Genomic DNA, 14,211 nt, shown 5'->3' with positions numbered 1-14,211 from the left:
TTGAGAAGTGTTCAAGTCTTCCAAGCTCACCTACAGCATGTCGGACAGTGCTGATAAGAATGGGGTGAAGAACAGACTCAAAAAGTTCATCACAAGACGGCCCTCTATGAAGACTCTACAGGAGAAAGGCATCATCAAAGGTATAAGAGTATTCTGCCAGGATACGTTGATTCTTTTCCACCACACAACACATGTTGTGAGGAACATAAATCTTTCAAAATGTATTGCACATTTTGACTATCTTCTTTCAATTTGGACTACGCTTCAATCAGAAAGAGGAGACTGAACTGTAGCTGTGCATTCCTCGATGTGACGTCACAATTGAATTGATCATTATTTATAACTATAGAATAACTAGTGAAGATAGTGAGTTATTTCACTGATTTGAAAACGTCTCTTGTCCCCGTACAACAGAGATTGATACAATTATACTGAATGGATTTTATTTGAAAATAAAACAACGACACACCAATCTACATAAATCACATAACCACATAATCCATTTCTCTCAAGGGGAACTCATTTATTGAGCCCACGGTTGAAGGATAATACACTGTTAAGGCATTATTTAAACACATTTGCAATCCTTAGAAGAAGATAACAGTATTTGGAATTTCTCCCAGATTCAAGGAGACCCTTTAATGTGGTGTCTATGGGACAAACCCTTGATCAAAGGGAGAGGACATTATTGACGGAATAAATTAAATACTTGGGGCAGGTGCCCCTCAGACTGTCCTTTTTGTCAGGGCTGAAGAGAACGACACTTCAGAGAGTGTTTCCTCAAATCAGGCCCCCCTTCCCTCCATCCCCCTCTTTCCTATCGTACTTCAGAATGCAAATTAAATCCATGCAATGTGAGGGTTATTTGAATTCCTTTAGGAGTGGTAATTTTGCTCCATTTCTCTGGCCCCCTTCCCCTCCCCCTCATCATGTCCCATGCTTATCCGCTGAGCGCCAGGAAGTGGATTTTGTATACAAAGGTGCTCGCAGTCATTTCTGTATTTATCGAACCCTCCCCTCCAGTGTATAAACAACAGAGGGTTATCTTTGATGTTGCCCAGTGCTAGAGAGACAGCACTGTTCAGTAACATAAGCCAGTTGATGAGTGAAAGAGTGTACCTCTGTGCACTGTCAGCTTGAATACCAGTCTATGTTTGATGAGGTATGCTTTGCTAACCCTATATGGCGTCTACTGGAGATGAACTGACCAAAGTTAGTGACCACAAACGCCTGAGTATTTTGCCAGTAGGGACAGGTCAGTATATTTGAATGGACAAAAGCAGAGTAATGAACCGTCTGATTGGAGCCCAAGATAGTGTGGCCCGCCTCTCCGTCTGATTGGAGCAAAGAGAATGTGGTCCCCCTCTCCGTCTGATTGGAGCAAAGAGAATGTGGCCCACCTCTCCGTTTGATTGGAGCAAAGAGAATGTGGTCCCCCTATCCGTCTGATTGGAGCAAAGATAATGTGGCCCCACTCTGTCCGATTTGAGCAAAGATAATGTGGCCCCACTCTCTGTCCGATTGGAGCAAAGATAATGTGGTCCCCCTCTCCGTCTGATTGGAGCAAAGATAATGTAGTCCCCCTCTCTGTCTGATTGGAGCAAAGATAATGTGGCCCCCCTCTCTATCTGATTGGAGCAAAGCTGCCTGGGTGACTCAGTGTTCATGGGAAAATGTTTTACTTAGTAATTAAATGCTGTGTGTGGTTAACCATTAGTTTGATTATCCTTTACCAGTGTAGCCGTGGAACCTATGTACTGTTATCAACACTGTTGTGGAAACAGCCATCAGAGGAGAACAAGGGCAGTAAGAGTCAAGAGCAATGCTATGAATTAATAACCTATCCCTCAACCTAATGACAATGATCAAGGGACAGTTATCGCTCATTTCAATACTGTTTACACTGTAGCTTTAATTCAGTAGTTCTGGGGAATGGTGTTTTTTTCCTGAATAAACCATGTGTTTTTTCTTCACAGATCGAGTGTTTGGGTGTCCCTTGTTAGCACTTTGTGAGCGGGAAGGGACCACTGTGCCAAATTTCGTCAGGCAGTGTGTGGAGGCTGTTGAAAAAAGAGGTATGTACTTTTCTGAAAAAATATGTTGAAAGTAAGTACTTTGTGTATGGGAAATAATTTAACTACTTACACACACACATACACAGACACACACGGACGGCCCGCTCATTAGGCAGGATTAGGCGACTGCCTATGGTGGAAGATTGACGAGGGAGGCGTTTTCTGAGCTACACTGACCAAGACGCACAACAACATATCAAGCCTCACTTAATTCTGCCCCAAAACAATGACAATTCCTCTCAACCAGTGGCATAATTATATTTTTTGGTGAGTGCTGATGCCACCCTTTAATAAGCAATGGGCACTTTGTCAAAGGTCAAAATATTATGCTTGTCCATTACCAGCCGGCTCTACAGGGTGCAGAGACGCATCTTTCCAACAAAATAATTGTACATCAATCATGTAGCAGACATAGGACATAGTAGAAAAAGTATGTGGCCGTTTCTGTAGCCTACAGACTGGAGATAAATTGTATGACAACATCATGCAGGTTTCTCCGATCAAGTAGCCTGGCCTAAATGGTTCTCAATCGAATAAAACATTTGCTGTCATGTTAACAAACAACATATCCTAAAAGCAGGACAGGTAAATATTGAAGGGACATTCACAACTTGTCCATGAGTTTCACCCCATTGTCATGATCAGTGGTTTCAATTTTATATCCACACATTTTTGACAAGCTGATCATAGCGGAAAAACAATATCTTCTGCATTTCCCTCTGTGTGAACACATTGCAAATAGGCTCTGGATAACTCCTGATAATGTTGGGTAGCCGATATTCAGAGCTTAAATATAAAAATTGATTAGTCACTGGAATCAGGACTAATAAAGCCAATTCAATGTCCTGTTTTACAAACGGGTGGGCCTAACACATGGATGGGCATTCATTCAATTCCATTGCGGGCTGACTTGGTAGGTTACACCCCAGTAAGCAGAGCTGACGTCTTTTGGACATCTTGTTTTTTTGGTGTTTTACAAACGGTAGGCTTACCAGATAGATTGACATTCACCAACTCTGTACCAATCATAGACATCTATGTTTGGTTCACATTTTGCCCGGACCAGCCTTGATTTGGCCCAAAGATAGACATCAATAAATGACATATTTTAACTTTCATTCAGAACCAAAAATGTGCCTGATTTCAACATCCGGAAAATACAAATGTTCAACGTCTGTAAAATACGTATTTTCAACATCCGGAAAATAATTATTTTCACATTTCATTGAGAACCAAAATTGATCCTGATTTCTTTGTCCGGATAATAAATATGTTTCAAGTTCCGGGAAAAGATGGCTTTCCAACGTCCTGGAAAATATGTATTTTAAACATTCGGAAAAAACCTTTTCACCCTTCATTCAGAACCTACAATGAACCTAACTTTAATGTCTGGAAAATATGTATTTTAAATGTCATTTTTCTTACTGGGACATTTCCAGTTTTGTGGGGGCACCAGTTTTTGGTCTCACCTATGGCTGCAGAGTGGCAAGGGCCAGCCCTGCACACACACAAGCAAGCAACATTTGGCCAGGCTCTGGATACAGCAGGAAAAGTACAAGCAAACAGCTTCTGACTGCCTTGTATGTAAACAAAGGGCCCAACACGTTGGGGTCAAATTCATCTGGACATTTTAACATTTGAGCTGCAGAAAATAGCCATGACATTATACAAGAACGCCTTGCAAAGAATGAAACCTTGTACGTCTGCTTTACTTTTTCAAATCAACCATATCCTCTAGTTACCCCACCAGTGACAGCGGTACAGTATATCGCCTTCCACTGTCAAATGCTCAGCAATGTGGACGGATATTCATTAGAGCAACTGACAGAAAAGACCAGAGGAACATGTCGCCCCGGCTACCTCTGGGCAGCGGCAGTGTGACTCAAAATGTGCTGGTGATTTTGTCGTATTGCGTCCAAGTCAAAGCCTCTAATCTAGGCATGATGTGAACTATCCATTCCACTGCAGTGAATGTTAAAATGATCTATCGAAAAACCCAGAATTTCTTTCTAAATTGGTCAATTTTGTTAATCTTGGTCCAAATTAAAACTTGGTCTTGTCAAAGTGTGTAGTATGTCACAGGCTTGTGTCTATCTTGTATCCACCAGGTTTAGAGGCTGATGGCATCTACAGAGTGAGTGGTAATCTTGCCACCATCCAGAAGTTACGATTCTTGGTTGACCAAGGTATGTTCTGTTGTTTAATTCACTTGATTCTTGGTTGACCAAGGTATGTTCTGTTGTTTAATTCACTTGATTCTTGGTTGACCAAGGTATGTTCTGTTGTTTAATTCACTTGATTCTTGGTTGACCAAGGTATGTTCTGTTGTTTGATTCACTTGATTCTTGGTTGACCAAGGTATGTTCTGTTTGATTCACTTGATTCTTTGTTGACCAAGGTATGTTCTGTTGTTTGATTCACTTGTGATTGTTTGTATGTTAAGTTGTTTGTATTACGGCCACATTCCCAGTAAACTAATATAGTTGTCCCTATTATGGATTCATACAGTTCAGTTTCTGTTGGATATCATACAATGAACACACAGGATTGGATTGAGGTGTTCTTTGTGATAAAATGTATACAACCACGACTGTGTTCTGCTGAAATCATGGATCATTCTGAGTAATTACTGAGTAATTCTACTTTACAGCTAAACGATGAATAACTGCAGAGACATATTCTTGTTGACTGAGTAAGTGATCACAAGACTGTCTTTTGCAAATGCAAAAAAAGATTCCCAAACACCTTAAGAATGGGATCTTTCAGAGTAAACGGAAGGATAACGAAGCATCCCTCATGAGACTTCAAGTCAGATCTGTGCCTCCAGTGAAACACATCTACCTACTTCATCTGAATTATCCAAGGTCTCCTTGTGAGGGGCTGATGGGGGATTCCTCCATCAAACCAACAAGAGAACGTTTGTCTGTTGTTGTCCAGAGCTCTGAGAAGGAAGAATAGACCGGTTGACCTTTAAACTAATGTATCATTCTGGAATGTATTTTTATGTCTTGAAGAAAGCTAGCAACTTTCTTCTTTAGACACACCATTATGTTTTATTGTGCCCTGCAGTCCTACAGATTAAAGAAGTGGTTTGTGACGCGGGGACATTGTGGGAAGAGTGACATCACCAACATTCTGCACATTCTGAGCATTCTGACACAGTGACACCATGTGCCTACATTCTGTCCCACTCATTCCATGTCTCCTGAATGTGCTCCCAACCCCCATAGTTGTACAGAGCCAGTACAGTACAAGCTCAAGTGAGAGTGGGTTGAAAGCATCAACCATGTAGTAGGCTACTATGTCCTTCAGGACCATATAGAACGCAGCAGGTTCACTTTTTCTAGTGGGTCTTTGTACAAGGCAACCATGGGCTGTTTAACAATCCACTCAGATGTGTCAAGTGGACACACTGGAGAGGCTGGGTAATTGAAAGTCTGGACTTTCTGCTAGTGAATACCTCAAACTGTCCAGGGAAAGAGAGACATACCCACTTGCTTTGTCATTTTCTATGAGTCTGACTGTCCAACAGTCCAACAGTCCAAAAGAATGAGGAAAGATTAGGAGCATCTTGGCAAATCAGGTACATTTCAAAACATTAATGAAATATTTCTAAGATTATTATCTCTATTAAAATATCCCATGGCTCTATATTCTGATCATGTGACAAGGTTGCCTGAAATAAAGTATGGCTTATTTCCGGTTTCAACATACACCATAATGTGACCATTCCACTGTCTTCAGAGCTTCAGGCCCTGTCATCTTGGCTTTGGATCATAGGCCTACTGCTGCCCTCCTGTGACATATTGAGCCGGGTGCCTCTGAATCAGGTATCCACCTGATGTCTCTGTCACTACCCAGGGTTTTCAGAAATAACTAATTTCAGCAGAAGGTATCTGTCAGTCTAAAACAGAGACACATTCTGCTTCATCAGATCTCTGGGTAGCTGGGAGCCTGTTAGTGAGCGCCGCTGTTAGCAGGTAAACATTAGCACAGTAATTAGACCTCTCCAATTATCCCAATTAAAGCTGTGTTGTTCCTTCTCTCTCCCCTCTCCTGTTCCCTTTCTCTCTTGCACATTTTCTCTCTCGCTCTCTCACTCTCTCTCTCTCTCTCTCCATATCCCCCCTCTCTTTCTGTCTCTCTCTCTCTGTCTCTCTCTCTCTCTCTCTCTCTCTCTCTCTCCACGCCCCCTCTCTCTCCCCCTCTCTCTCTCCCCATCTCTTCCTGGTGATGTCCCAGAGGTGGAATTTAACCTGGACGACAGCCAATGGGAGGACATCCACGTTGTCACCGGGGCGCTCAAGATGTTTTTTCGGGAGCTGCCAGAGCCGCTGTTTCCCTTCCCATTCTTTGAGCTGTTTGTGGAGGCCATCAGTGAGTATACAGGCCAGCTGGGGCTGCTTTTGTTTGTCATCAGCACATACATTTTAGTGTCAGCTCCTTTTTAAAGCATATTTGCAAGGCATGCACTTGCAGTCAGGTCTCTGTCACCTTCATTTTAAGGTCAAGAAGAGTGAAAATATGGACTGCATTGAAAATCTCTAGATCTAGATGAATGGTTGTTTGTGTCAGAACTGTGTAACCAGTGACATACGTAGGCGAGCCTGGGTTTTACATAGTGACACACAGTCCTTTGTTGTGTTAACATAAATCCTGTTTATACTATACTTCATATGCTTTTATTTGCCTCTAGAAACGTTGTCCTCAAGGCCGCTCAGTTAAGCACTAAACTACATTTAATTCAGAGAGAGACGAGAGATTCACAATGTTAACATATGTTTCCCATGCCAATAAAGCACTTAAATGGAACATTGCATTGAGAGAGAGGAGTGAGCTGTGGTATGCTACGTTGAAACTCCTCCGCTTATCTGGAAAACAACAGAGGTGAAATCAATAGCCATATTTCCACATGGTCACTTGGCACCAAGGTATGAGCCCAGAGCAAAGATCAGAGTTAGAAATGTAGGTTGAATTTGGAGGCAGTGAATAAATCCTTTTAGAACGTTATGATGATGCTGAACAGTATTTACACGGTATCATTCACTCTTACAGTACACCAAGTGGTTTCTTAAAGGTGGCAACCTTATCTACAGCTTTTCATCTGTCCAGTCAAAATAGGTCGCTGTTGAACAGTGAGGTGATGTGGGTCTCTCTCTCTCTTTCTCTCTCTCTTTCTCTCTCTCTCTCTCTCTCTCTCTTTCTCTCTCTCTCGCTCTCTCTCTCTCTCTCTCTCTCTCTCTCTCGCTTTCTCTCTCATCCCTGAAATCCCCTGGTCCTAAGTGGGGGAATTCCGAAAGCTAAAGGCCAAACCAGCCAGGGCTGGCAGTCCAGACAGAAGCTATCACAAGATCAGATCTGCCACTAAGTCATGTGTAGTCGTACTTTCACTCGCTCCACCACACACAAACACAAATCGGCTCAGAGCAAAACAACATCAGAGTTAAAACTTTAGGTTACATAATCTAAGAACATCAAGATGACACTGAATAGCTCTGTTCCCTCTAAGTGTGCATTTCTGTTCCCTCTAAGTGTGCAGCTCTGTTCCCTCTAAGTGCGCAGCTCTGTTCCCTCTAAGTGCGCAGCTCTCCCGGGAATGCTTGAGGAGGAGAAATAGAGAAGCACGAGATTGAACTTCACTCAACTTTCTAGAGTTTTCCCCCTTAGGCAACACGATCAACGTTTCCCTTTACTGTGGGAATTGTGATCGAATCAACGCAATATTAGCTACTTTCAATGCAACACACCGAAACAAAACAAACTATCCAAGACTTAGTATGCAAAACCAACTATGCAAGAGATTTTGTTGAAAGCAGAACGCATCGGAGTAGGATTCAATTGCATTGACACACAGGACTCAGTCCGTACTCTACACAGACTGGTGCAACCTAACCAAGATGTGCTTGTTTTCAGATCAACGTGAGAGCTGCATGTAGCCACGGGTGCACATGTTGTTCATATCCTTTACTAGTTAGTGTGTTATTAGTCCAGTTATAGATCATTTGTAGTCAGCAATGGGGGAGTGATTGTTTCCTACAAGAGCACAAAACATGTAGATTTCTAGACATCTTTCAAAAGGGAGTCAGGTAAAGAGCTTGTTTTTTTGTCTTAAAGGGGGCAGTGTTGTATTTTGAGACAGGCTTGAATAAGCTAAGTAGCCAATAATGTGTCTGATTCTCTCTAATGCTGGTATGGGAATAATGATGCATTTTATTTAGTTAAGTGGTTTCTTGCATCAAACAGCACAACAACATTTTCAGGTTAATATCAAGACCTGCATGTTTTTTTTTCAAAAGTCATGGATGGACATTGAACACCACTCATTGGAGGCTGCTATTGTACAGCCTCAGTGTTCACAGTAACTGTACATGTTCACATCGCTCAGCCTCAGTGTTCACAGTAAATGTTCATATCGCTCAGCCTCAGTGTTCACAGTAAATGTTTTTTATTTTACCTTTATTTTACTAGGCAAGAACATGACAGTGGCTGAACTGCCTGTTCAGGGGCCGAACGACAGATTTGTCAGCCTACCTTGTCAGCACGGGGGTTTGAACTTGCAACCTTCCAGTTACTAGTCCAACGCTCTAACCACTAGGCTACCCTGCCAGCCCAAATGTAAATGTTCACATCGCTCAAATTTGCACCCAGCAGACCTGACATTTTCTCAGTGATGAAAACATTTTGAGGGAACATTGCTGAACAGTATGTACACTTTATCATTCAGTCCATTTACAGTACACCAAGTTGTGTTTTTCTATCTGTCCAGTCACTCTCTCTGAATTAACCACTATCATGCCAATGATCAGGCCTCCACCCTATCTGCCGTCCAACCGATGCCACTTTTAACCTTGTGTAAACAATGCCAATAAAGGTTGAAAAGCTACCTGGGCCTTGTAATGCCACCTCGCCTGAGCTCCATGGACAAAACATAAGGCGATGATATTGAATAATGTGCTTTATTTAATATGTGATTTTTATTATTCCCCTATTTAATGCCTATATGTTATGTGTGTGTCATTTTAACAAAAGTGCCTGCTGTTATCAATGCCCATGCCATGGCCAAATATTCACTTAGCAACCCTAGAAGCCCCCGAAAACAGATTGTGAAAACAATCCCAAGGTGGTGGTATAATTTGGCAATAAATATTTACATGCTCCAGAATGTAGACCAGAATCCCCTCTGACGCTCAAGGTGGTTCTATCCAGTTAATCAGATGAGCATGAGCACGGCTGATGAGGCTCAGACAGCGTTTAGACAACTAATTAGCAGTGTAAAAAGCCCTTCATAGCAGGAGGTGTAATTAGGATAACCTGCTACACCGTAGAGATGAAACGACCAGGGTCACTACAGATTCACCACTAAATGAATGTAGTTTTAATGTGAGAGGGCAACTAAATAGATGTATTAGCCACTATATGGAGGCGTATGCCATTCATTGAGGTATGCCATTCATTTACATTGCAAAGATACTGGGAAATAACTTGGCATCAGCACATGGTAATCACCTGTCCCTTGTCGTAGTCCAAGATAACGAGCTGGTAGAACTATCCAGAACATTAGAGCAAGACCTCATCTGCAGCCAACCCATTATTACTAAACAGAGCTATTTGACGCCGTCATCCCCCATTTAGGACACTGGGATTAGGAGACACTGGGATTAGGAGACACTGGGATTAGGAGACACTGGAATTAGGAGACACTGGGATTGGGAGACACTGGGATTAGGAGACACTGGGATTGGGAGACACTGGGATTGGGAGACACTGGGATTGGGAGACACTGGGATTAGGAGACACTGGGATTGGGAGACACTGGGATTAGGAGACACTGGGATTGGGAGACACTGGGATTGGGAGACACTGGGATTGGGAGACACTGGGATTGGGAGACACTGGGATTGGGAGACACTGGGATTAGGAGACACTGGGATTAGGAGACACTGGGATTGGGAGACACTGGGATTAGGAGACACTGGGATTTGGAGACACTGGGAGATTGTCTTCTGGTGATGAAGATGGGTTGTCATCATTAGTCCTATTGCCTGTCCTGTAATGGGGTCACATTAGGGGGAGATTCTATGGGCCCGTGGCCTGTGTGGATGGATGGATGTGTGGATGGATGGTGGGCTGATTAGGCAGCCTTGAGTACACATCACTAGGTCTCTAATTGAAACCACCGTTCCAAATCAAATCAAATCAAATCAAATCAAATTTTATTTGTCACATACACATGGTTAGCAGATGTTAATGCGAGTGTAGCGAAATGCTTGTGCTTCTAGTTCCGACAATGCAGTAATAACCAACAAGTAATCTAACTAACAATTCCAAAACTACTGTCTTGTACACAGTGTGAGGGGATAAAGAATATGTACATAAGGATATATGAATGAGTGATGGTACAGAGCAGCATAGGCAGATACAGTAGATGGTATCGAGTACAGTATATACATATGAGATGAGTATGTAAACAAAGTGGCATAGTTAAAGTGGCTAGTGATACATGTATTACATAAGGATACAGTCGATGATATAGAGTACAGTATATACGTATGCATATGAGATGAATAATGTAGGGTAAGTAACATTATATAAGGTAGCATTGTTTAAAGTGGCTAGTGATATATTTACATCATTTCCCATCAATTCCCATTATTAAAGTGGCTGGAGTTGAGTCAGTGTCAGTGTGTTGGCAGCAGCCACTCAATGTTAGTGGTGGCTGTTTAACAGTCTGATAGCCTTGAGATAGAAGCTGTTTTTCAGTCTCTCGGTCCCAGCTTTGATGCACCTGTACTGACCTCGCCTTCTGGATGATAGCGGGGTGAACAGGCAGTGGCTCGGGTGGTTGATGTCCTTGATGATCTTTATGGCCTTCCTGTGACATCGGGTGGTGTAGGTGTCCTGGAGGGCAGGTAGTTTGCCCCCGGTGATGCGTTGTGCAGACCTCACTACCCTCTGGAGAGCCTTACGGTTGAGGGCGGAGCAGTTGCCGTACCAGGCGGTGATACAGCCCGCCAGGATGCTCTCGATTGTGCATCTGTAGAAGTTTGTGAGTGCTTTTGGTGACAAGCCAAATTTCTTCAGCCTCCTGAGGTTGAAGAGGCGCTGCTGCGCCTTCTTCACAATGCTGTCTGTGTGAGTGGACCAATTCAGTTTGTCTGTGATGTGTATGCCGAGGAACTTAAAACTTGTTCCATCGATGTGGATAGGGGGGTGTTCCCTCTGCTGTTTCCTGAAGTCCACAATCATCTCCTTAGTTTTGTTGACGTTGAGTGTGAGGTTATTTTCCTGACACCACACTCCGAGGGCCCTCACCTCCTCCCTGTAGGCCGTCTCGTCGTTGTTGGTAATCAAGCCTACCACTGTTGTGTCGTCCGCAAACTTGATGATTGAGTTGGAGGCGTGCGTGGCCACGCAGTCGTGGGTGAACAGGGAGTACAGGAGAGGGCTCAGAACGCACCCTTGTGGGGCCCCAGGGTTGAGGATCAGCGGGGAGGAGATGTTGTTGCCTACCCTCACCACCTGGGGGCGGCCCGTCAGGAAGTCCAGTACCCAGTTGCACAGGGCGGGGTCGAGACCCAGGGTCTCGAGCTTGATGACGAGCTTGGAGGGTACTATGGTGTTGAATGCCGAGCTGTAGTCAATGAACAGCATTCTCACATAGGTATTCCTCTTGTCCAGATGGGTTAGGGCAGTGTGCAGTGTGGTTGAGATTGCATCGTCTGTGGACCTATTTGGGCGGTAAGCAAATTGGAGTGGGTCTAGGGTGTCAGGTAGGGTGGAGGTGATATGGTCCTTGACTAGTCTCTCAAAGCACTTCATGATGACGGAAGTGAGTGCTACGGGGCGGTAGTCGTTTAGCTCAGTTACCTTAGCTTTCTTGGGAACAGGAACAATGGTGGCCCTCTTGAAGCATGTGGGAACAGCAGACTGGTATAGGGATTGATTGAATATGTCCGTAAACACAGGAAGAAACAGGCAGTATTGTATTGTTACCTGAGTCATGGGCTAAGAGCTTGTGTCCCATTGGACAAAAAGACAAGTACTACAACATGATGGCTGGATGGTATGTAGTCCAGTCCTTTCATATTTTTTATTTATTTTACCTTTATTTAACCAGGTAGGCAAGTTGAGAACAAGTTTTTATTTACAATTGCGACCTGGCCAAGATAAAGCAAAGCAGTTCGACAGATACAACGACACAGAGTTACACATGACATATCAATGTCTCAGCCACAGATAACGGAGAGCGATATGATATTGTTATCTCCTAAATATCCTAAATACAAACACTTATCATCACATCATATCTTCAGTCCTGCATCGTCTTTCCTTTCTCTTCCTGGTCTCCTGTTTCATTAGTTTTCTCTCTATTTATGTATAAACAGATGCCCCCTTCTCTCCCTTCCCTCCTCTCCTTATCTCTCCTCTCCCTTCCCTCCTCTCCCTCCCTCTTCCCTCTCTTTTCCCTCCCTCCCTTCCTCTCTCTTCCCTCTCCCTCTCTCTTCCCTCTCCCTCTCTCTTCCATTATCTCCCTTCCATCCTCTCCCTTCCCTCCTCTCCCTCTATCTTCTCTCCCTCTCTCTTCCCTCCTCTCCTCTCCCTTCCCTTCCCTCCTCTCCCTCTCTCTTCTCTCCTCTCTTCCCTCTCCCTCTCTCTTCCCTCTCCCTCTCTCTTCCATTATCTCCCTTCCATCCTCTACCTTCCCTCCTCTCCCTCTCTCTTCTCTCCTCTCTCCCTCTCCCATCCCTCCTCTCCCACTCTCTTCCCTCTCTCCCCTCCCTATCTCTTCACTCCTCTCCCTCTTATCCCTCCGCTCCCTCTCTCTTCTCTTCTCTTCTCTCCTCTGCTGTCCCTCCTCTCCCTCTCTCTTCTCTCCTCTGTCCCTTCCCTCCTCTTCTTCTCTCTCCTCTCCCTTCTCTCCCTCTCCCTTCTCTCCTCTCCCTCTCTCTTCTCTCCCTCTCCCTTCTCTCCTCTCCCTCTCCCTCGCTCTCCCCTCCCTATCTCTTCCCTCCTCTCCCTCTTATCCCTCCGCTCCCTATCTCTTCTCTCCTCTGCCGTCCCTCCTCTCCCTCTCTTCTCTGCTCTGTCTCTTCCCTCCTCTTCTTCTCTCTCCGCTCCCTTCTCTCCTCTCCCTTCTCTCCTCTCCCTTCTCTCCTCTCCCTCTCTCTTCTCTCCCTCTCTCTTCTCTCCCTCTCTCTTCTCTCCCTCTCTCTTCTCTCCCTCTCCCTTCTCTCCTCTCCCTCTCCCTTCCCTCCTCTCCGTCTCTCTTCTCTCCCTCTCTTCTCTCTCCCTTCCCTCCTCTCCGTCTCTCTTCTCTCCCTCTCTCTTCTCTCTCCCTTCCCTCCTCTCTATCTTCCCTCCTCACCCTCTCTCTTCTCTCCCTCTCAGCCTGTAGGTTTGATTAGTTGCTCAGTCTGAGGTCCTCAGGTGGGGCCCATGCAGGCCCTATCTCCCTGTTTCCCTTCCCAGTGTGCTGTTCATTCTTGGAAGGCTGAGGGGAGCAGCTGTGTTTGCAGGCCCTGATCCTGGCACCAACTTACCACGTTCTATTATTCATGTGGGCCTCAGTATCAGAGAGGGGAATCTGGAATCTCCAGCCACCTGTCTCGCAGACAAACACTCCTTTTTTTTCCCGCAAGCCAATCAATGCAAACACTACGAATTGAGTTAGATCTTGTTGAACTGAGTGAGATCTTGTTAGAGCACTATGTCTATAGTTTATGTTTGAACACTGAAACCATGGGGTTGGATTGTAGAGGATGGTGGCGACGTTGTTAGTGTTGCCAGTAAATGTGTAAACTAACATGTTACATGGTCATGGCTGTGTGCAAACTCTCAGTATGCTTGTCTGTGTTGTATCTGTTTAAACTCTCAGTGTGCTTGTCTGTGTTGTATCTGTTGAAACTCTCAGTATGCTTGTCTGTGTTGTATCTGTTGAAACTCTCAGTATGCTTGTCTGTGTTGTATCTGTTGAAACTCTCAGTGTGCTTGTCTGTGTTGTATCTGTTGAAACTCTCAGTATGCTTGTCTGTGTTGTATCTGTTGAAACTCTCAGTATGCTTGTCTGTGTTGTATCTGTTGAAACTCTCAGTATGCTTGTCTGTGTTGTATCTGTTGAAACTCTCAGTATGCTTGT

General features: G+C 44.2%; 1 protein-coding gene across 2 annotated transcripts in view; it reads left to right on the top strand.

Annotated features, from left to right (window-relative positions):
* Positions 1-14,211, top strand: part of LOC139380921 (rho GTPase-activating protein 15-like) — a 64,409-nt gene that overhangs the window by 33,230 nt on the left and 16,968 nt on the right. The window contains exons 8-11 of one of the 2 annotated variants that reach the window (XM_071124088.1): positions 6-140; positions 1,977-2,075; positions 4,184-4,261; positions 6,318-6,452. In XM_071124088.1, coding sequence (XP_070980189.1) covers positions 6-140; positions 1,977-2,075; positions 4,184-4,261; positions 6,318-6,452 — 447 coding nt within the window. The remainder of the gene's footprint in view (positions 1-5; positions 141-1,976; positions 2,076-4,183; positions 4,262-6,317; positions 6,453-14,211) is intronic. The other variant, XM_071124089.1, reaches the window with a different exon arrangement.

The sequence above is a fragment of the Oncorhynchus clarkii genome, chromosome 22 (assembly GCF_045791955.1).
Source record: "Oncorhynchus clarkii lewisi isolate Uvic-CL-2024 chromosome 22, UVic_Ocla_1.0, whole genome shotgun sequence".
Lineage (NCBI taxonomy): Eukaryota > Metazoa > Chordata > Actinopteri > Salmoniformes > Salmonidae > Oncorhynchus > Oncorhynchus clarkii.
This window is presented reverse-complemented; position numbering and strand designations above follow the sequence as displayed.